Source organism: Chelon labrosus, assembly GCF_963514085.1.
Source record: "Chelon labrosus genome assembly, chromosome: 22".
Lineage (NCBI taxonomy): Eukaryota > Metazoa > Chordata > Actinopteri > Mugiliformes > Mugilidae > Chelon > Chelon labrosus.
Genome location: NC_140355.1, coordinates 15870920 through 15893079, shown reverse-complemented (window position 1 = coordinate 15893079; position 22160 = coordinate 15870920). Strand labels below are relative to the sequence as shown.

Below are 22160 nucleotides of genomic sequence, written 5' to 3'. Positions count from 1 at the left end.
GATTTGGTTTCTTACATGCATTTTGCCATCTGTTTCCATTTGAAAGCAGACTGTTACACAAAAACATGCCTTTACCGGAAAGATCAAGACTTCAAATGCTTTTTAATGTGTCTTAAAGCTTCACATTGTTCAGAATAGGCTGACAATTGTGAAGAATTTTGACATATCGTAAACAGTTCACTTACGTCGACAATACGCTGTAATTGCCAGGTTTAAAGCATAATGAGGACATCCTCCTCTATCAAAGGGCACAGCTGAAAATCTACCAGGACCTTTGCCCAACTATGTTTTTCCTATACTGTGTTTCAGATCAAGGTTAAAGAACTGGCCACTGTTTCCACTTATGAAGGAGTGTTTTGGTTTTCACGAAATGTTCTTAAATATATGTTTTTAATACACTCTAAATTGCGGCACATACATTTAATGTTTTGTGATGATTTATCTGGTGATCTCTGAGACCTTGTGTGGTCTGTTTCACATTCAGCTTCAGGTCACAGGCACTTTTTCCTTCTCTAAACCATGCATCAACAACTTTTTTTTTTGTCTTGATATTTTGGTTTCTTAAAAGAAACTCCTGTTTCTTTTGGCTGATGCTCCTTCACCCATCTGTTTCTTTCCATGGAGAACTGTAGTGTGGTCACGCTTCGGTCATGCTTTGGTTTTGCAATGGTTAAGGGATGTGGTGATAAGTACACCACAGGCTGTGGTTTCTCTGCTTCCATGCGTCTGCTCTGTAAATCCAAGACTGTGCTCTAGTTTTACCCAGAAAAAAAAACTGTGTATTACAAATTATACTATTGCTGCACTTTGCATAAAAACAATATTTGTACACCCATTCCAGTGAAACTACTTGACAAGTTAATCAACTAATTGAAATCAATTGGCAATGTGTTTCAACGTGATGTCGTTTTTTTTTTCGTAGTTAATTGTTATTCATCATTGGGTGAAGTTATTCTCCCATTAGTGAATATAATAACCCGCAAATTCTTCTGTCCTGAAGGACCGCAGCTAGCCAAAGGACAAGTCCCGCCTGCACCAGTGAACACACATTCATATACCAGTCATTTGAAATTGTAAACAGCTGGAACATTCAATGTTAATAACACAGTTTTGAAGAACGGGTTCAGGTTTGGTGGGTTTTAAGCAGCACAGATGTTTCCCCTTCCATTGAGAATTTTGCTGCTGAATTTCAGTATATCTGAGTCACTTATGATTCTGTTTAACGATATTCACCACTATCATCAACATCAGTGTATGACAAGGCCGCATTATGCTGAAGTTGTAGTGCCGCATTATGCCAGTCTGCTTAAATTAGTCTGACATCTATCTTCCTCCTTACCTCACCCTCCTCCCTGTATTCAGAGGAGGGTCTGGTTTATTTGCAATGACATGAGCACATTGCATTACATTGCAGTTTAAATTATAATGTGAGTGCTGGCTAATTTTTATGTGTAGTCCCTGGATACAATATAATATTTCACTACGGCTTTAAAATAACAGAAAAACCACAAAGCCCCAAGTGGGCATACAGTATGTCACATACCACAGTTACTCACTGCGTGTCACGAGAATATACATGAAACACAATACGAATTATTTCACATCTACACAATTACAGGACAAAGCTCTTTTACATTTATTCTGGTCACCCAGTTACAGTTTAGAGTTAAATAGATAAAATGTTCTCTTAAGATATATAGATGTTTACAAGCCCCAAAACCTCAATCAGAATATAGTTTACTTGTCGCTTTACCTGACGTTTACATGCAAGCATGCATACAAATAAAGATTTTCCAATCACTTTGCATGGCTATTAGACACTAAAAGGATTGCCTTAAGGTTTATGCCACCCTTCTCAATCCTACTGAAAATTTGGGCCAATTCAAGCCAATCTGTTCTGACTGAGGTGGTTAAATGACTCGTGCTAGTGTCCATGTAAGCACAACAAGTGACCATGGTAATATCCTGAGGTTTAGTAGGTGTAAAGATTACCACGTTGGTTTGATGTACTGTAGGTCGAATGACAAAACATGAACATTAGAGTCATAGTTTGTGAGGATTTTGAATTATTTAATAAATGTACTGACTCGGAGCCCAATGCTGTGTGCCTTACTGTAAATAGATTATTGAATGACTGAGCACCTTTTCATTGTACAGTATTTGGATATACAGTATTTCTTGTTAAAACATCAGGAGTAGGTAGTGACACAGTAGGCCAAGAAAAGAACATCTGCTTTTGACATCAAAATCTTTATGAGTTTTGTCAACCTTCATTTCTACAGTGGGATGAAAGATATTCCCCTTTAATGTGTCATAAACTACTGTTGATTTTAGATCACCTTTCAGGAGGGCAGGTCTTCGGGGACCACTTTTCTTAAAATACATTTTTCATCCATTTTTTTTGGATCATTTACATAGTATGGCTATTTGTATAACGGTGTTTATTTTTCAGAAGATTTTTCCACACTGTTAACGCAATGAACTGTTAAATCTGTGAATAATAACAAAGGAATTAAATTACTAATAATCCCTTCTGGATTCTTTTAGCATTTCCCCAAAGTGGAATTTGCATGCTTTCATAGTAACCACAGTGTTTGAAGGGGATTGGTAATATCTGGCCTGCATCCAGCAGAATGGCTTGAGTTAGAACCACATGGAAGTGCCGGTGAGGGTTAACTATAACAGGCCGCAGACAGCCGTGCTCTGTATAATTTCCTGAGGTGTCAGCATCGCACACAGTCTGCACTTGTCTTCATCTTAAGAGAAAGTTTATATAAATGAAAAGAGGAGTTTCTAAACACAAAAGCGGAAAGATTTCCTTATTAAGAGAATTAGTCAGAAAGTTATTGATTCTATTATGTCAGGTGGTAGCTGAACAATGGTCGGTGCTTTGCTGCAGTTAGCCTCATGGAAAAAAATGTTCTGCTAAATATAACATATTAAATATATGAATATTGCATATGCCAACACAGCAGGAGTGCTGTACGTAGTCAGTGTAGCTACAGACGGTAGAATGATTGTTGAGCTGATGTGGACAGGAGTCCTTATACAGTATTTTAACAGTATTTCACTCCATATGGCTGCATACTGTCAAGTTGTAGCTCAATGTTTTGAGAAATATGCATATTTGAGTCAGATGAGAAGATGCTACTTTCATAGATTTTCAATTTTCTATATGAAGTTGTAGACAGGAGAGAACTGCTTAGTATAAAAACAAGAAATAAACAGTCTGCCTGATGTGTTTTTGCAAATGTTTTTTGTACAGAGACAGACAAGTTCTTCCCTTTTTCCAGTCTATATTGTAAACTCAAAGGGCTGCTGGCTGTAGCTTCATACTTGACCATGCAGACATGAAATAGATATCAATCTTCTCACTGAACTCCCTGCCAGAAAGTGAATACGTGTACTTCTCAAAATGTTGAGCTTTTCCTCTAAAAGTGTATTAACCACAATGACAGACTTTCGTATAATTAACAGCAACGTGTTGTTTTGCCACACACTTTGACAGCACATTTTCCTTGTTTTTTTTTCCCTGTAACATTTACCGGGCCTTGCTGTTTCCATTGTGTCACGAGAGAGAAAATGAAAACAAAACGGCCAGAATTAAAAGCAGAGTTTTAAATTAATTACATTAAATTAAGCGATGCATTTGCACAAATTCAAACCAGACTGCCTGCTTGTTTTAGAATGAGAGGCCTCACCAAGGTACCAGATCTGTGCGGCTCACGCAGACTGTGAGCGTGGAGTTTAAACAGTCATTAACCAATAGGTTATGTTAATGTACCATGCCAGTGATCAAATGGGGCCACCATTACTTCTCTGAGCAGACATACAGTGTATGCACTCACCCTGGATACAGACAGAAACAGCATTGCAAAGAGCAGTTCGTTTCAAATGGAAGAGAGAGGATTTCATTCAAGAAGATATTTCTCATGTAAAAGACCCAAATCTAGTCCTTGCAGTTTCTTTGTTACTTGCTTGCTTCCTACATTTTATTTATCACATAACTGTGCCCACTGGCATTTAATGAAAAGTTGCAGTAAATGCAGGATTCAACACTCCCCATAAGCTCTACATTGTGCAGAAAGTTTCTGAATTTTCTGAATCTAATGTTCTCATCTATATACTACAAAACAGCCAAATTCAAGGGGTCACTTGCAGAGATCGCTTGTTGGGATAAATGGTAATGTGATACACTGTTTGCTTGTTTTGATTTTTTGTGCGCCTCCTAGTGGCCAAAAATGAATTAATGCACCTTTAAAAAGAAATTAAAAAGCAAATGACCGTATAAGCTTTCAAGTATACATTAACTATGTATATATAACTAATTTACATGGGTATAATTAGTAGTTTTGTGTATTCTTATAAGTATAGTAGTATATTAATAATGTTCTGCAAGAATCACTTCTGCACATCTGCCTTCTTAGTAAAATTCCAGAAATAATTTATTTTTATTCATGTAGCAGCGCATGAAGCTCTTGGACAGCGGAGTTATTTTTTGGACACAGAAGCCCATAAAATGTCCTTTTATTCTCTACGGGGATTTATGTTGCTAAGTGTTTTGGGTTTATCGCTGTTGTCTATAATGGCCTGCTTCCACCAGACAGATATCAGCATGAGGACAAGCATATTTTTCCAACGTACTTTATGGCATCGCTAAACAATTGTCCATAATTACATTATAATTATTGATAATAATGGGGACATAATATAACATAGCTGTAGCAACAACAACACATTTAAAACAGGAATGAGTGAACTCTGACTAAGAGTCTGGTCTTGTACAGAAACTTGTGTTTTATAGCAGTAATTCCTTAAATTTTCTGACTGAGCAGAATAAGTGACCTTTCAATAGTTGTTTTCATTTCTCTGTGTGGTGGTTTGGAAAAACACAAAGGTATCCAAGCATTCACAAGACGATCCCTCTGTAGTTTTTTATGTGTTCCAATAAAATTTATTTCCTCCATGGATTGTTTTTTTGGATATAGCACTGGCAGACTAAACTGTCCCTCTTAATGTACTATGTTCTCGTCTACCTCTGGAATCGCTGATGCGTTGCTCCACTTTATCTCCTGTTTGTTTTGACGACCGGTGTGTGCTTACAGAAAAAGACACATTTTGACGTGCTGGTGCTTTATTTCTAACTGATATAATGTGAAATGGGTTTGAATGTCCAGACCAGGGGGTCTTACAAACTGCGGAGCATCTTTGTATTCCTTGAGGGAGTATGATGTTTTTATCTGCGTGTTTGCATTAGCGTGGATGGGTTTGGCTGCATTTGTTTTTTTTGAGCACAACACTCTGAGGAGTAAGGTATCCACATGGCCTATAAAAAGCTAGACAGATGTCTTTGTTTTATCTAAAGTTTCTCTTCCTGATGTCAAAGTGGATTTTTTTTTTTCTTCCACACTGATATTTTGTTCTTTGACATTATTCATCAGCCAGAAAGACATATCCTGATGTTTGAGTTTAACTTGATGGTTTTAGTTGCAATTGTTAGACAATGCAATAGTTCATATGGGACACGAGGCAAAATAAAGCACAACTAAGTATATCTAACTATCCCAGGATTATGTCATGTTATCCCAGCTGGAGGAGAATCAGCAATTATGCTCACTATCAATAAATCTGATTATTTTTGTGGTTATTTAGTCACTTTTTTCAGTCCATAAAGTCACATTTTGTTTCGTCTGACCAATGCTCCAAAATCTAGAATAGTTTACAGACGAGTATGAGGCTCTGCTCTTTTTTTTTTAATTTAGCTGTGGAGCTTTCATAAGAACTAGCATGTATCAGGATAAAACATCTAGAAGGTATTTGCAGAACAAGGGCCAAACATCTGCTGTAACTGTAACTTTGCTGTAAAACTTGAGCTCAGATGTAAGGTCAAAAATACAGATCACACACTGTGAACAACTCTGAAAGAAGAGGAAAGGAATCGCTTCAGCTTTTTCCTACTCTGGGTTCACCTTCCGTAAAGGTCACTCGTAGTAACTGAACAGCCTCTAAGGACTTTCTGATAGCGGCAGAGTATCGTAGCTGCTAAGATGATCCAAAGAATCTAATGTTAAATAGCAGACGTTTAATCTCACTCGACAGTCATGACCTAGAACATTCCTCAGAACGACAGTCATTAACAGTTCCCCCTCTGTAACATTAATATTGACAATACCTGCCATAATCTTCTATGTCATTATCTCCGACTGCTGACTTGCCAGAGTTATTACTTTCTTTGTGACACAGCAGGCAATAATTTACTAAGCTCTGGTTTTCTTCAAGATAAGTATTAAGCATGGTGAGGGTTATACTGGTTGCACAAGATCATCAGTTTGATAAATCTGTGACACAATGGTAGATTTCTACACAACCACCAATAAATTACTGATATCTGAACCTTTCTGACTTTAGTTTATTTCTGGAAGATTTTTTAAAAGATTTGGAACATCATCTGAGCAACAATTACTACATGTGGATAAGGTGTTGAAACTGGAGGCTGGCAAGGAAGGAACCGCTGCAACAAGCTTAATAAAAGAATTTGGGCGACAGACGATTTGACACATGGCTTTGTGCAAACACTGAATGGGTCGTGACGGCATCGCAGGTTTGGACAATAGTAATTGTATAAAGCTCATACCAAATACTTGGCAGTGTAAGCAGGAGCCCAATGTTGTATTTACAGTAGCGGCATGGCATACAGCAAGCTGATGGCTCATGATGTATAATGTAGCAATGAAAGTGGAGACCGAGAAAGAAGAGTTTAATGTCGTTGAGAGGAATGTGTGGAATTTGACTCCCAAAACAACATATGGGAATGTTTGCAAAAACAATATTAAAAGCCAAGGTAGCATAAAGAGCGACAAGGAAATTGCTGTTGTGTTTAAGCAACTAAACTAATGATTTGATAACAGTAATAATAATGATTAAACACATGTTACGAGGAATAAAATTGCCAATCTGCAACAAGAAACTACTGCCAGTTTCTTGGCTATCATAGTTTATCGCGCCATCACCTCCTGGAGATTTTAAAGTGACTCACTCATATGACTGCACAGATACGCAAACGCAGTTATTTCACTCGCTTTAAGAATTCAACTAAAAGAGCCTTTTTTTTTTTTATCTTGTGAGGAGGTAATGTTAATAGAGCCAAGTTAAGAAAGACAAAAAGAAGGATGTCTGAGCTCTGGAGGACTTTGAAACAAGACCGTGCAAGGTCAACAAACCTTTCAGCCAAGAAGCCACTGATTAATGGTTCTCACAATTTCCCAATACCCACATTTAATTCCCTGTTATTTTATGTATACTCTAATGGAAACCTTTGCTTAAAAGTCCTGGAGAAATGAATGAGCTAATTAGTGTAATTTGGGGGAAACTAAAAAGGACACAGCAAAGAGTAGAAACGGCATAGTTACACCACAGATGCCGAGTATGGAGGAGATGTTTAGATTAGATTTAGTTGTGCCTGGTTGCACGCTTACATATTAGTGGTTAAAATGCAAAGTTTTTAGCTTCTTTTAGCTTCATCATGGATATCATGGCCCACAGAGACCTCTTAAGATCACTGATTTAGTCTGAACAACTCTCCAAAACTATAAAACTCTGTGTCTTCTATGCCCCACTCTCCCTGTTCAGCGTGATCAGACAAATCTGGGTGTCCTCTCCGCTCGGACAAAACATCTCCTCTTGTGTGGAATGCAGACATGTTATTGTATATCACTGCCAGCAATGCTAGACAAATAAGCCTCCACTGAGCAGACCGCACGTGTTGTCTCACAGCTGTGTGCTTGTGTGTGCGATACCCTTTAGTTTGGTTATTGTTATCCCTGTTAGTGAGAGGAGCATGCTTGGACATGACGAAGAGCATATATCTGAGTCTTCCTCATCCTTCTGCATGTTTTGCTTGCGTGAAGTAGTGCATTTAAGTACAAGACAAAGCCAGGCCAAGCTGGTCCACCATGTTGGTTCAGGGAAGGGCCTTTGTTTATAAGGTAATTAGAGTGCTTATGGTTCATCCCGGGTAACAGAGGTCAGACTACTCTATGTCTAGATTTCAAGGGGCCCCTGTAAAATGATATGCGTCACTGGCAAAATGAAATAACCTCAAGGTGAAAAAAGGCACAGGTGGCAAAACAAACAAAATTGTCTGTGATGTCCAAATCACTCCGAACAAGTGCAGGGCTCATAGTCTTGTGTGTCTGAAATCAAATGTCAGTCACAACGTGCTGCTTTGAGAGTGTGTGCGGGCATGTGGCTCCGCAAACTCATTGATATTCTTGTAGAAAAGTGTCATGAAGGCTTTAGGGAAATCTTTCCCCCTTGTTCTCTTGCTCATGAATATGAATTAAATCCACATGTGTTTTGAATTTGTTTGCTGATTTGCATGAAATACAAGAGCAAACAAGAAGCTTGCACAGGATTGCGTTCTTAGCTGTTGTTACGGAAGGTGCTCCGTGCGTCATAACTCAGTGGGATTTTGTTTTGTGTGCCGAATATCATCAAGTGTTTCATCTCTAATTGCCACAGCATCATTTCTGTCTTTGTCCCAAGTGTGGAGTGGGAGATAGGAGCTGAGGTGGATTGCTCAATAGCTTTTGGGGAGTCAGGGCCAGATATTGTCTCTGAACACGTAGCCAGAGCTATTTGGAAAGAATTAAAAGAATTTCGATATCGGCATTAATGAGTTCACAGGAAGTTTCACACTGTTCATATATGCTATATTTATAAAAACAAACAAAGTTAATTCTTAAAACAGTTAACTTGGTCTTCATTTTGGGGAAACACTGCTACTTTATCCCAAGTGGCTTCAACAGCTCCTGTTTTGGACTACAGACATTAATCACGGCCTTAACTATTACCACAACATGACAAAAATGGACCATAATGTCATTCTTCTGACTGGACAATTAACATTTATACAAACAAAAAAAGATCACTAGCACTATCAACTGCAGAGCACCTACTACACTATATCTGGAGAATGTTATTTTCATGAATCAGTAGTTGATCTCTGAGACCTCCCATGACAGATTTTCCACCTCCAGGACATAAATTCGTGCACTGACCTTCACCTAAGTATCCATCACACCGTGTCTTTACTGGCAGTGTTGTTTTAACTCGTAGGCAGGTCATGTCATTATCGTCTTGTTTCTCTCTTGGTTTGACAGTTTTCAAGGCCACGTGTGTCAAAATATAAAAAGGTCAACAAAGGGACGTGATAGAAATTTGAAATTAAATCGATTTATCTAAATGGAAAACGCAAGATGAAAAATGACCAGCTTTGGATCTGGGTTCCCTGGGATGCTGTTGCCTCTTTCATGATCTTTCGGAGACGGACATAGATGTTTGTTTTCTCACGATTGTTCAGCTAACACTGGTTATTTTGCTAAGCTGCTTATTTACTATAAGTGCCTCCTGTCCTTCATGGGGATGTTATTGTGACATGAAATATTGGATCACACAGGAAACTATCCTAAAATCAACTCTCTCATTCCAAGATATAGCTTCTCCCACCAACAAACTCCACAATATACAGTTTAAAAATAAAACAAAAAGCCATCTAAAAACATAAAATACTAACCTGCTTAGTCAATGCTTCAGAGCATAGTTTGAAATGATAAAACTATAAAGGGTGTTACTAACCTTAAAAAACTTAACTTAACCCCTTAATAAGAGTGAGGGTTTATAATCCCAGTAGCAGCTTGGTAAATTTGGAGTTGGACTACGAGACTTTGGGCAGATTTGTCCCCAAATTGACTCCTCTTTACAATCAGAGGAGAATTCAGGATCTCACCAATGTTTAGCCCAGTTTTTCTGGTAATGTGTTCACAATCTCAACTGTAAAACCACTTGAACCACTAGCAGAATCATCTGTACTGCCCTGATCAATATTAATTTTGTTTGAGATTTAGGATGTAAAATCAAGATCAAATCAGCACATCAGCACAAATATTACAGACATACAGTGGGTTGATCTTTTTGGCAGTTGACAAACCATCTTGCAGACACATTACCACCACCTACTAGATTGGAGTGTGGTTCAGCAGATTTACAGCTGACTGTTGTACGTCAGTCTGCGTTTTGTGTGCATCCTTTACCCTGTGAGACCATGTGTGATGTGAATTCAGTGCTCCGTGTCCTGGCATGCTAATCTAAGTAACATCCTGCTACACTAATATTTTCAAATCATGTAGTGTGTGCAAGTTTGTGATTAGAGAAAGGAACATTTGTGAGGTTTCCCCTTAAGTCCGTGATGCAAGCTGATTTCAGAATGAGTCAGGATTTTCAAACTACAGTCTGAGCCCAGCGTCAGGCTGCTCAGTCCTCAAACACAGTTCAACCAGATGCTGACATGTTCCCGCTAACGTGTTAACAGGATGTTTAACGTGTATAATATATACCACGTTGACTACCTTACATAGCCACACCAACAAAGTACAGCTGAAGCTAGGAGTGTGTTAATGGCTAATGGCACAAATTCATACATATATGCGGTACACGTGGCATGCTCTCAAATCATCAAGGGCCTCCAGAGTGGTTTCTTTCCTACAATACCCACAGCTGCTGCAGGAGCTGAGGTGTAGAGTGTCAGTAAAGACTTAAAATGTGATTGCTGCAGGTTAATATTCTTCGGTGAGAAAAGTCCTTGTGGCCCCTTTTCAGGTAGTAAATGTGGAGTCGAGTGAGAGAATGACTACTCGGTTTCTGCATTTCCTGTACCCATCAAAATGACCGTAAAAACAGTGGACTGTAGAGAGACTGCAGATCTCATGAGAATGCCGTGGTTGAGTCAGTGATTTACTTTGTTTTACTGGGATTATAGATGGTCCATTTGATCCATAAATAAAACTGGAAGTCACAAATGGAAACTCTTACTGTGATAAGATGTAATAAGACACATTGAAATTAAGAAATCCTCGGTTTCACAATTACTGTAATACACAGTCAGCAGGCTGAAAGGCTAATGAGTTGTTTGAGAGGGAGACCTCAGGAACAAACCTCTGTTATAATCCAACCATTTCCTTGTGATTCTTCTCATGTGCATCTGTTTGTACTAAGATGAAGTGCTCAATGCTTTTCCTTTATAGCCACTACGAGGTTTGTTTTATTTGAGTTGAGTAAACTGATGATTTGAATGATTCAGTTGCGCTTTAACGCCAGTGAGAAACAGATTGAGAACTTCCATTATATAAAATATCCAGGGAATACCCCTATCATTATAACTGCTTCTGAAACAAAGCTGTAAAGCATTACAGCATAAGCGTTTTTCAGTGCCTCCATCAAAGGCTTTGTTGCTATGACTTCATGGCGTGATTGGATTGTTTTATCATCTCCTCTTTGAAGCTAACACATGGTAGCACTTTTGCTTAGAGCTAAGTGTAAGCAAGGAATGATAATACCTTATGATGACGTGTCTCGTGTCATGACAAAATATTGCAGAAGATGCATGGACATGTATTAAGAAAACTTAACACTGACAGAGTAAGGTGTAAAAGGAAAGCTCACTGTTTAGTTGCTAGTAATTATTGTTTTATTTTGTGCCGTATATATAAAATTTGTGACAGGACGTGAGTTATTCAGAGGGCAAAGTTTTAAGAGATATGGGAAACAGCACGCAAGTCCGCATAGTCAACTCAGTGGGGGATTTTAAGTGTAATTCAGAGGATTGTCATCAGACATGAAGGAACATGCAACAACGGGCCAGACACAGCGATGAGACTTGCAGACAGAAGCTTGTGTGTGAGTGTATTCTGGCAACATTGTGAAGAATTCCCACAAACGCAACTGTAAAACCTGAAAGCAAATCTGATGATACACTTTCTTATTCTAACATGTCAGGAAATATGGGACCTGTTATATGAATGTTAAAGCATTATGTCTATTTGATATTTTTTACAGAAAGAAATGTTGCAAAGGCTTCAAATTTGTTTTGGGCCAGTGCATTCCTGAAGGTAAGAAAAATTGAATCTCTCTCTTGTGGTTTTGTGATGATTTTGGAAACCCTGACTTCATGTCTCATCAGGTCTTTAGTTCCATAATAAATAATAATATTTCACTTGACTTTCTCTTGTTGCCTGTTTTGAGTTAAAACACTTGTGATGGATGTGAGATTACACTTTTTTGCTTTCCTTTGTTTACATTGACGAGATTTGTTTCTACAGACTATGACGTGTGCACTGGCGCCCCCTGTGAGCAGCAGTGCACTGACCATTTTGGTCGAGTGGTGTGCACCTGTTACCCCGGCTACCGCTACGACCGTGAGCGCCACAGAAACAGAGAGAAGCCCTACTGCCTCGGTGGGACCTTCCAACATTTCATCTGTTATAAAATCCGGAGATGCTTAACATGCCTTAGATTTGTTATGAGTAAAAAGTTCAGTTTCTGTCGTTCAGCAGTTCTTCAGTGCAGGTTTTCAGATTATTGCACAGAATGCAACATTGGCTTAGTTTCTTCATTCCCAAAACTCAGTTTGGCAAAATGCCTGTAAAAATATTACAGCAGTCAGATTGAATAATGTGCAGCTAGATGTTAAACTTGACTGCCTTTATTTCCTTAACTGGTTAAATTATTTAAAACATTATATTATATTTATATGACAGTCATACGTCAGATAATTCTATACCCTTTTCTAATATTTCAGTAATGTTTTTTGCATGCTATTGGGTATATGCTTATTAAAGTAATCTAGGTTAATGGGATCTTCTGTCTATTTTCTCTTTACTGAATCGTACAGACATTGATGAATGTGCAGACAAAAACGCAAGCGCCTGCTCTCAGACCTGCATCAACTCAGTGGGGAGCTACAGGTGTGAGTGTGAGAAAGGCTATTTCCTGGAGGAAGATGGCAAAACATGCACCAAGGGGGAGAGAGGTGAGAGTATGTTTTTGCTGACATTTTCTCTTTTTTCGTTTGAGGGCACATCACATCTGACCGTGATGTGGAGCTGACCACACGTTGTTATTTCTGCGTGTGTGTGTGTGTTTGAGAGATTGAAAGGGAGGAGTGGGGGTACTGCAAACATAGACACCTGGTAGTCATTAGACATCCCTGCCCCTTGTGCATGTAAGTTCTGTCTCCCAAACATACTGCTGCCCCTGTGACTCCTGGTCTTCTCCGATTTGCTGGATGCACTTGAGGAAAACATCACAAATGATCCAGGCGATATAAACCATTTTTCTTTTTCTTTTTTTTTGCCCCAGATTCAGTTGCCAACGAAGCGGTGAGGGGCTGCAGATTTGCTACTTCCTCCCATGAGTTTATCTTCCATTACCTACTATAACATTTCAGGAGAAGCTGGAGAGTGAGAAACTGTGGCGCATATAATCCTGTTCCTGGTTTATGTCCTGCTGATTTGTAACATATTGGGGAAAATAGTGTCCAGACATTCACCTATCCATTAAATACTTGTTGTGTTTGAGTTGGACTCATTCAACCAGGGGAGGAAGTGAGTCCCGTGCTTCTCGAGTTGTTTTCTTGCTATTAGATTGTTTATTGATTAAATGTCAGTCTTCTAGTGGGTGGCAAATCAGCAAAAAAGGATGTACGGTAATGTTTGAGCGTGAAAATCTAGAAATTTGTTAGAAAATTGTAGTATTAACTGAAGAAGAGCAAATAGATTTTAGTTGTGCACTTTTACAAAGACACTTCAAACTACCATTGAAGGAGCACAAAGCTATTACATGTATGTGACCATATTTTAAACAATTTTGAATTACATATTTTAAGTAAAAACTTAGAAACAGACTTGCCCAAAACATGGCAGCTAGGCCACATATTTAGTAAGAACAGGGAGTCTCTGCTTTCTCTTCGCGCTGACAGTTTTCTGGTGACTGGCGTGACCCAAACATGTTTCCCATTTCCCAGCAGTACATCTCTTTGAGAAGTCCGATAACGTCATGAATGCTGGAACTTGCTCAGCCACGTGTGATGACTTCCACCAGATCAAGATGTCAGTCCTCCAGCTTAAACAGAAGGTAAAGGCCACAGAACGATAGCGGAAAGCATATACCGGTCAGCCACAACATTATGACCACTGACAAGATGAGTAAATAACATTGACCATCCTGTGGCAATACAATGTTCTGCTTGGACACTCGTGGATTTTACTTAGACATGTAGCACCCACCTAGACCACACCAGGCACCCCCACCCCATAGCAATGACACTTCTTGTTGGCAGCAGCCATCCCCAGCAGGATGCAGCCTGACACAGACACACACACAAAAAAACGGCTTTGGAACAACTCAAAAAAATATGAAGAACAGCACAAGGTGTTGACCTGGCCTCCAAATTCACTAGACCCAAACTGATCAAATATCTGTGAGATGATCCACAGAGGCCCCTCCCCTCAACCCATAGGACCCAAAGGCCCCCCACTAACAACATTCTGTTGCCAGACACCACAGGACACCCTCAGAAGGCCCATGTCCATTCTCTGATGAATCACAACTGCTTTGAAAGCACAAGGGAGACCTACACAATATTAGGAAGGTGGTCATAATGTTATGCCTGATCGGTGTACACCTTATCGTGGTACTGTACTTTTCTAATTTGCTGTGGTTGACCACAAAAAGGCCCAGTGGAGCATTAAACATTTCTTCTTGATAAAGATGGATTTTCTTTTCTTTTCTTTATCAGCAGCTAAAGGTTTCAGTTTATCTTAAAGGAGTTTATACCTGACAGCACATCAGAAACAACAGCAGACATGTTTTTACAGCGCTCTTGGGAAACATAATTGCACTTTATTCCCTAATAAAAAAAATGGACTGAAACAACTTCCTCTATGTATAGCTGGTAGATTTCTTTGTCCATAAGTGTGTATTGATGTAAAACTCAGCAGTGGATTTACATCTCCCTCTTCCCTCTGTGTAATTGCAGGCGTCCGAACCTATCTTAGCCAGAGTCTGTCAACGGTGGCATTCAACACCCTCCACTGTAACTCATGATATATTGCTTCCAGCTGTGTGGTCTAGGTGCTCCCATAGCCTTACTGTATATACTAAGAAAACAAAATGAAAATACTGTATTTGCTGCTCACTGTATGTTTTTACAGTATATGAATGAAGTATTTTTCCATTCTTCATATCACAGACATTTTAGAGTGTGAAATTAGGAACACCCTTCAGTTCAAACACCTGTTCCCAAGGTCACGGGCTACAGTCTTGCATAATTCCTACTGATCAGCAGGTGAACCTCAACCTTGCTCAGTGTGTGTGTGTGTGTGTGTGAGTGGACATATGCTTCTTCGCCCTGCATGAATTCTGATTTGTAGTTCTCTTGGGGATAGCGAGGTCTTTCACGTGTTTCCCACAGGGATTGTCAGATCCACATGATGTTATACAAAGATCAAAGATAACTTTTCCCAAGGATGCCACTTAGCATACAGAGCAGGAACTCTCCTGGTCATGCTGAATAATGCAGAGGGGTTGCCTGGCCTTCCATCTGGCTGAGTGTGGTGCAGATAGAAGATCAGCTTTCATCTTTGACAGGGTATACTGCTGTGGCATAATCTTACTTGATGTTGGCTCTCCAGTGTTTAGTTTTCCTGTCCTGTTTGACCCTGCAGACCTTTATGAATCACAGTATGTAACACCATTTTAACCAAATAGTGACATTTTAACGGGAAAGGGCAGATTTTGGTTCTGTATTTGGTTTATAATTAATTTTTGTCATTTATCTATTTTCTGTTCTTTGTTCGTGCTTCCTTTCAGATGGCTGTGCTGTCAAACAGTGCTGATGTCCCTGAGCAGATGACGAGTGAGAAAACCTTGACATCCCCTATATTTTTACCAGGGCCTCCAGGTTCCCCTGGACCTCCAGGTAAGCTGACCAGAGTTTTGAGGGCACGAGTATAAATGCTTAGTCGTAGTCTGCTGAGGCCTAGGCTCTGCGCAGACCTGATTTTAAGAGTCAACAGCCACACAGTATCATACTCAGGCACAGATAAACTTAGATGTAACACACTGACAGTGCTAACATGTTGACGCACGCTGATATTTGATTATTACTAATTAAAGACAAAGCACAGAGACTGACAGTATTTGTCTGTAAATCAAAGTATTGAACAAACTGAACTGACATTGGTGCTAAATGACAGGTTAAGGAGAACATGAATGTTGTATCTATAAACTTTCCTCTAGTAGTCATTGTGGTCCAAACCACAAATGTCAACCTCATGGCAGCTCTACTAGAGAAATACAAGAAAAATACAAAGTCCAATGAAAGCATTCACACTGTGGAAATCTTAAACATCTATAGTTATATATCAGGACGTTGACTGTAGATTGCACCACAGAAACAGACAAGAATAGAATTACAACAAAATCACAAATGAGCTATTTCAATTGGGACCAAAGAGTGACTGCCCAGCATTGCATAAATACCACTAGCTGTTTGGGGACTGCTTCAGTTGTCTTGTCCACATTGTTTTAGGTGATCCAGGACCACAGGGCCCTCCAGGACTTACAGGACTTTTGGGGCCACCTGGCCCGCCTGGTCCCAGGGGGTTAATGGGACCTGTTGGACCCACGCCAGACCTGTACCACATCAAACGAGGCCCCCGAGGACCTGTGGTGAGTTCATATATACTTGTTTTTTCCCCCCAGTTATAAATCAATTATAAATATAATTATGAATCACCTTTCTGCTGACAGTAAAAACTCTGGTTGTACATGTTCACTGCAAATATATAATAGATTCCATTTACCATTTCATGTACAGTTTAATTTGTGGTATTACTCATGTGTAACAGTGCAGCCTTCTAAATAAACAAGCACAAATGTTTTTGTCCTAACTGTGACCTCTCAATAAGTTGATATACTTTTCCTTTATTTTCTTTTGAATCACAGTTGTGCTTTGTGTCACAAGGTAGAATAGTTAAATCAATATGAAAAGCAGTAAAACCTGCATATTCTCCTTTTTTTCTACTTTTATTGTACTGCAGATTTTATGGGGTTCTGGTTTTTATTCAGCAAGATTATTCAGATAATTTAGTAATCCTGCATCGTGAGACAGGCCCCCAGAGAAACACACAATACATCCCATCACGCACCCCTCCTAAAGTCCGAAATTTCTGCAAAGTGAAAAAGGACGACACATGGTAATGGCAACAGAGAGGACGGAATCCATTTACAGCTTTAGTTGTTTTCTTTGGCTCCCTGTGTTATTGTGCAGCACTCAGTCTTGCCTGCGAATGTAAAGCCTGCGTCATATTGTGTGGGATCTGAATCAAGAATGTGCAGGATGTGGCCATCAAGACATATTTCTACTTTTTAAAGCTTTTCCATTCATGTAATCTTGTTATTGATAAATCTGACTATCAGCACTTGTAATCTGTTATACCATAAACTGCATTAAGTGAAACTGAGGAGTCTGGGACCACGTTTTTACAGTAGAAAGTGATCTACTGCTTCATGTGTGTGTTTTAATTCATACTCTTTATATTGACCAGAGCACATGTTGGTAAGGTCTGACTAAGAGGGAGTTGTCCTCTCTTCTCACAAAAAAACTATTAGATTCTAAGCACAGTTATGAGGTTTGGCCACCAGGTCACATGTGTTTGACTGCATGTCAGAGCTTCAGAGCTGATGAATGTGTGACTCAGAGGTAATGATCTGAATATTGGCACTACTCCCTAGGCGGTCTCGTCACACTCCTTAAAAGATAATTATCCCAAGAAGCAGATCAAAGCGCTCTCTACTATTGATCTGAAGTCCCTCAGAAATGGCCTGGAGGCCAGCACCAAGATAATCTTGCTTCATCTCCCTTGGTGGAGCAGGATGTAGACGACAGTTTTGTATTTCGGAGGAGTTTGGATAAATTGTTTTCCTGTAAAACTGAGTTGAGCTTTAACACATTTTTGTGTGGGTGCAACGCCAGGAGGCATCAACAAGTTGGTTATACATACTGTATGTTGGCAGGCTAGCACAGAGACAAACTTGTTTAGAGTGTAAAAGAAAACTGACTCAAATATGTATTAAACAATGTACACATATGAAGTATTGTTTTTATTTAACAGGGTCCGCCAGGAGCACCAGGAAAAGACGGAATAAAGGTGAGGTCAGATGTTATTTTCTCGCTCAATCAAGTTTTTTTTTTCTGTGTATTTTTAAGATATAAGTTTCCTGTAAGAGGCAGATACTCTAGACAAGACTTGAGCTGTGTAGCACATTGCCCTGGAGGCAGCAGGCGTAACTGGCAGTATAAGCTTTACTCTTGGAAAGGCAAGGAGTAAAAGTTGTTGCATAAACTGCCAGTGTACCAACTAAACAGACTTGCCAAAAACTGTGTCTGTCAAAAGACAACCCTCAATAGCTTAATTGGTTTTCACCTTCTCCAGATGTGAAGTGAAACGAAGGATATACGTGCCGGGATAGTTGCAAATCCTCAGCTGGATGGTGCACAGGCTGAGTTTGTCCCTTCAGAAGTTAGGATGACTTTACCGCAAGTTGCTACAAGTTCAGAGAGCAAAACTACGAGTGTGCCAAATGGCAGTCTGCAGAGTTTTATGTACACTGCAACTTTATTTGGTGCATGTTTAGCCATGTGTACGTTCATATAATTTATTTCAGATATGAAATGATTTGTCTCACCAAGGAAACAGATTTCTTCAGCATCCTGAGTAAGAACTGACCCAGTTCACAAAGCCATCTCCCCGTCAATAGCTAGAATATTAAGAGGCAACCCAGTCACTAATTCCTGACCTCCAGTGTGAAGACTCCGAGCTATTACGGTTGTCTGATATCTCATGGATTTTGTGAACAGTGCCTTTAGATTGGCCTGCTGGAAGAGGTGACCATTTTTCAGAGGACTAACTGGAAGGTTTTTTCCTCCTTTGCCTACTTGGGAAGCCTAAGGCAAAGAGTTTAAAGGAGGCTCCAGCAGATGGTTAAGACTCAGATTAAGGAGACACAATGCATGTTGATGCATATTTCACATTTTTTTGCATTAAACCGTAGACAGAGACTCAAAGAGCAGCCAGGTCAGAAGAAAACACTGACATCTTGTCCTTTTGATCTTGTCAGACTTCTGCAGTGAGTTTGAATCACTTGCAGCTGAGTTAGTCCCCTCTCATTTAGTACTCTTGACACAAATGAGTTTCAAGAGTTGTTGAACTGTTGTTTTCATCTGTTAAATTTGAAATCATTTTCATTATTTGAGACTGTTGCTGATAAAATGTTTAGTCACAAAACAAAAGCCTGTCAGTGTTTGAGATGACCCTCATCTGTGATAAGTACGGCAGGTCAGTGGTGCAGTGAGTGAGGGGATGTTTCTTTACTTTCAATGGGAAGCTGAAGCTTCCTGATCCTGCAGGATGTCAGAATCAATTTAGACAGAGAGCAGCCAGCCGAGGTCGTTCAGGCAGGTTGTATCCAGCCAACTTTGAAACATTATCAGACCTAACAGTGACGTGATTAGATAAGAGGTTTCGATGATACCTCCTTTTCGAGCTTTAAAATTTGCAGACGTGAGGTATTAAGGCATAAAACATTCATTAAAAGATATTGTACTGCAGCTCACATACTCAGAGCGCTGTTTGCTTAGCTTGTGGACTGAATGCATGGAACGACTTAGGTGCATGTGCCCCTTTGACACAATACCTCGGTATTCTCTCGGTACAGCTCGGATGTTTGTGTGGATAGATTGGAGGGTGGTAGTAATCTGTCTCACTGAGTAACAAATCCAAACCATCTGCCAAAACACTCACAGCCTCAGTGTGACCCTGGGCCTGACTAACAACCACAGTAGTCAAGATCAATGTGCGTATGCATCTGTAAATAACAGGCTGCCACGACACCTGACAGCCCATCTAACAGTGTTGAGTGTGTTGTATAGAGTCTCTTGAGGAAATAGTTCAGCGTTTTAAGATATAAACTTTTTTGTCTTGAATAAGTTTATATCCACCAAAGTTAGGCTGATACAGTGTTTGTCCAATAACTACAGTTAGCTTAGCACTGGATGCATGGGAAACAGCTAGTCTGCCTCTTCCAGCACCACTAACATTTGTACTGAGTCCAGCTACAAATTGTGGTTTCATGGGAAGTTATATCCTGGAACTGTTTCTCTGGCTCAGTGAGCGATATAGCTGTACCACCACTTAACTGTGTGTAAAGCCACAACTTGTGATTTCTGGGTGGGATTAAGTAAATTAGATGCAAAATATTATTTGTGAGATTTAGATGTTACAGTTTTGTGTATTAGTCAACTTCACATAGAGCTGTTCCCACCTGATTCTTGTTTTTATGCTAAAAGCTAATAAGCAGCAGTACAACACGACACACAAACAATAAAGTGACGTTGTTCTCTCAGTAAAAACACACAGAAGCCAGTCACCAAAAGCATTACATCAACCGGCCAAGGTAATAATATAAAGTAGAATTTTCCAGAGCGCGTGTTTCTTTAAACTGTGTTCCCTGTTTAATCCATGAGGTATTTGTGGTTACTCTCATCCTGAGCTCAGTTTTCCCTCCCTTCTTCACACCCCTTCGAAAAGTTCCCTAAGCAGAAAATAATGAATTTTTCTCATGCTTTTTTCCCCTCTGTTGTAATTCATCTTAACTAAATATTTGCTTTTGTTTCCCCAGGGGGATAGAGGAGCTCCTGGGCCTGCTGGACCACCAGTAAGACTATGACTATCTATACTGATGCCCCACTACTCTAACGTGTAGCTATTAGCCAGAACAATACAGTTAAACTAGGTGTACTATGGACATTAAACCGATAGACTCAGACTAAATAATATTATACACTAAATAGTAAGCATTAGTAAGCACACCCTGATAATGCTAACATTAAAAAATTATGAGAAAAAGCCCAGTGGCTAGGCCATTGATCAGCTGGATCCCTGCCGTGATCAACTCAGTGATTACTGAGTAAATACAGAGCAGCAGAAGAAGTGCCCTTGGATTCTATAAAAGGGAGATTCATATTAATTAAATTTCCTTTAATAATTAATAAGACAAAAATCTAAATATTTGATAAATCTTTCTTTTTTGGACCTAACCCCCAGGGCCCTCCAGGCTCCTTTGATTTCCTGCTGCTGCTGATGGCAGACATCCGTAATGACATCGCTGACCTGCAGAGCAAAGTGTACGGCCGATCGATCCAATCTCCAGAGGAGGACTTTCCTGAGGTCCCCGACAGCTGGAGAGAGGCCCAGGATGGCGGCGTGGATACGGGCTCAGGCGAGGTCTATAAGGAAACTCCACCTCGAACGGGCGGAGGGTCCAAGAGGAACAGGAAGAGGAAACCAGCACGAGAGAGAACAGACTGAACAGACTATGTATGTATGTATGTATGAAGAGGGTGGATTTAAATATTTTATATCAGGTGTAAATATTAAAGAGGTTTGCCTTTTTATTTAACTGATCTAAAAGAAAAAAAAGGACGTACTGTATGCCGCTTGATCACAGATGTTTATTTTTGTATGGTATATTATGTGTGAGTATTTTTTAACATAAATGAGTCGACTGCGCCGATGCATGTCTCTGCACACACAGCACATTAAACAAGTCTCTCATGAAAGCCTTCTGTTCTCATCATTTTATGATTTTATTCTTTCTCATGTAAACCGCAGCCCAAAGTGAGCCAGCTAATATCCAAACAACTCGGCTGACGTAAGCTGAAGAGAATTCACAAGTGGTAATAAAGCAGCACGAATGCTCGATTGGAGCGTTTAAAATTAGTGCTCTAATGCAATCTGTAAGGCGCCACGCTGTAATTCTCAGTTGCCACGGCAACAAGGTAAAGATTAAAAGGAAGGGAAGTTTGAACTGGTTCGTAAATTGGTCTCACTTTGTGATTACTCTTATAGTCACACCCACTGATAAGCAGCAGTAGTGGTAATATTTTTGGAACCCAGATATAGACTTCGACTGACTTTATTTGTCATTTTGATTTTCATCAAAAAGAAATTTCGGTACAATGGCTCATAGTACAGCAGGAATATTTAACAGAAACGGTATGTACAATTTACAGGAACGTATATACAGAATATAATAAATATAAACATCTAAGAAACTTGAAATGTAGATAAATATTATTTCACGTTTTTAATTACAGGGTAATGGGAGTGGGTGGAGGGGGGTGCTGTTTATAGTGCGTTGAGCAGTCTTATGGCATATGGGATGAAACCGTTTTTGAACCTGACTGTTCTGCTCTGTAGGCT

At 39.6% G+C, this 22160-nt stretch overlaps 1 protein-coding gene across 1 annotated transcript in view; it reads left to right on the top strand.

Annotated features, from left to right (window-relative positions):
• ccbe1 (collagen and calcium binding EGF domains 1) overlaps nucleotides 1-21744 on the top strand; it is a 29347-nt gene extending 7603 nt beyond the window's left edge. The window contains exons 3-11 of the mRNA XM_084572099.1: nucleotides 11893-11945; nucleotides 12156-12290; nucleotides 12728-12865; nucleotides 13859-13968; nucleotides 15706-15814; nucleotides 16427-16566; nucleotides 18012-18047; nucleotides 20578-20613; nucleotides 21003-21744. Coding sequence (XP_084428225.1) covers nucleotides 11893-11945; nucleotides 12156-12290; nucleotides 12728-12865; nucleotides 13859-13968; nucleotides 15706-15814; nucleotides 16427-16566; nucleotides 18012-18047; nucleotides 20578-20613; nucleotides 21003-21266 — 1021 coding nt within the window. The 3' untranslated portion in view covers nucleotides 21267-21744. The remainder of the gene's footprint in view (nucleotides 1-11892; nucleotides 11946-12155; nucleotides 12291-12727; nucleotides 12866-13858; nucleotides 13969-15705; nucleotides 15815-16426; nucleotides 16567-18011; nucleotides 18048-20577; nucleotides 20614-21002) is intronic.
• The last annotated feature ends 416 nt before the right edge of the window (nucleotides 21745-22160 follow it).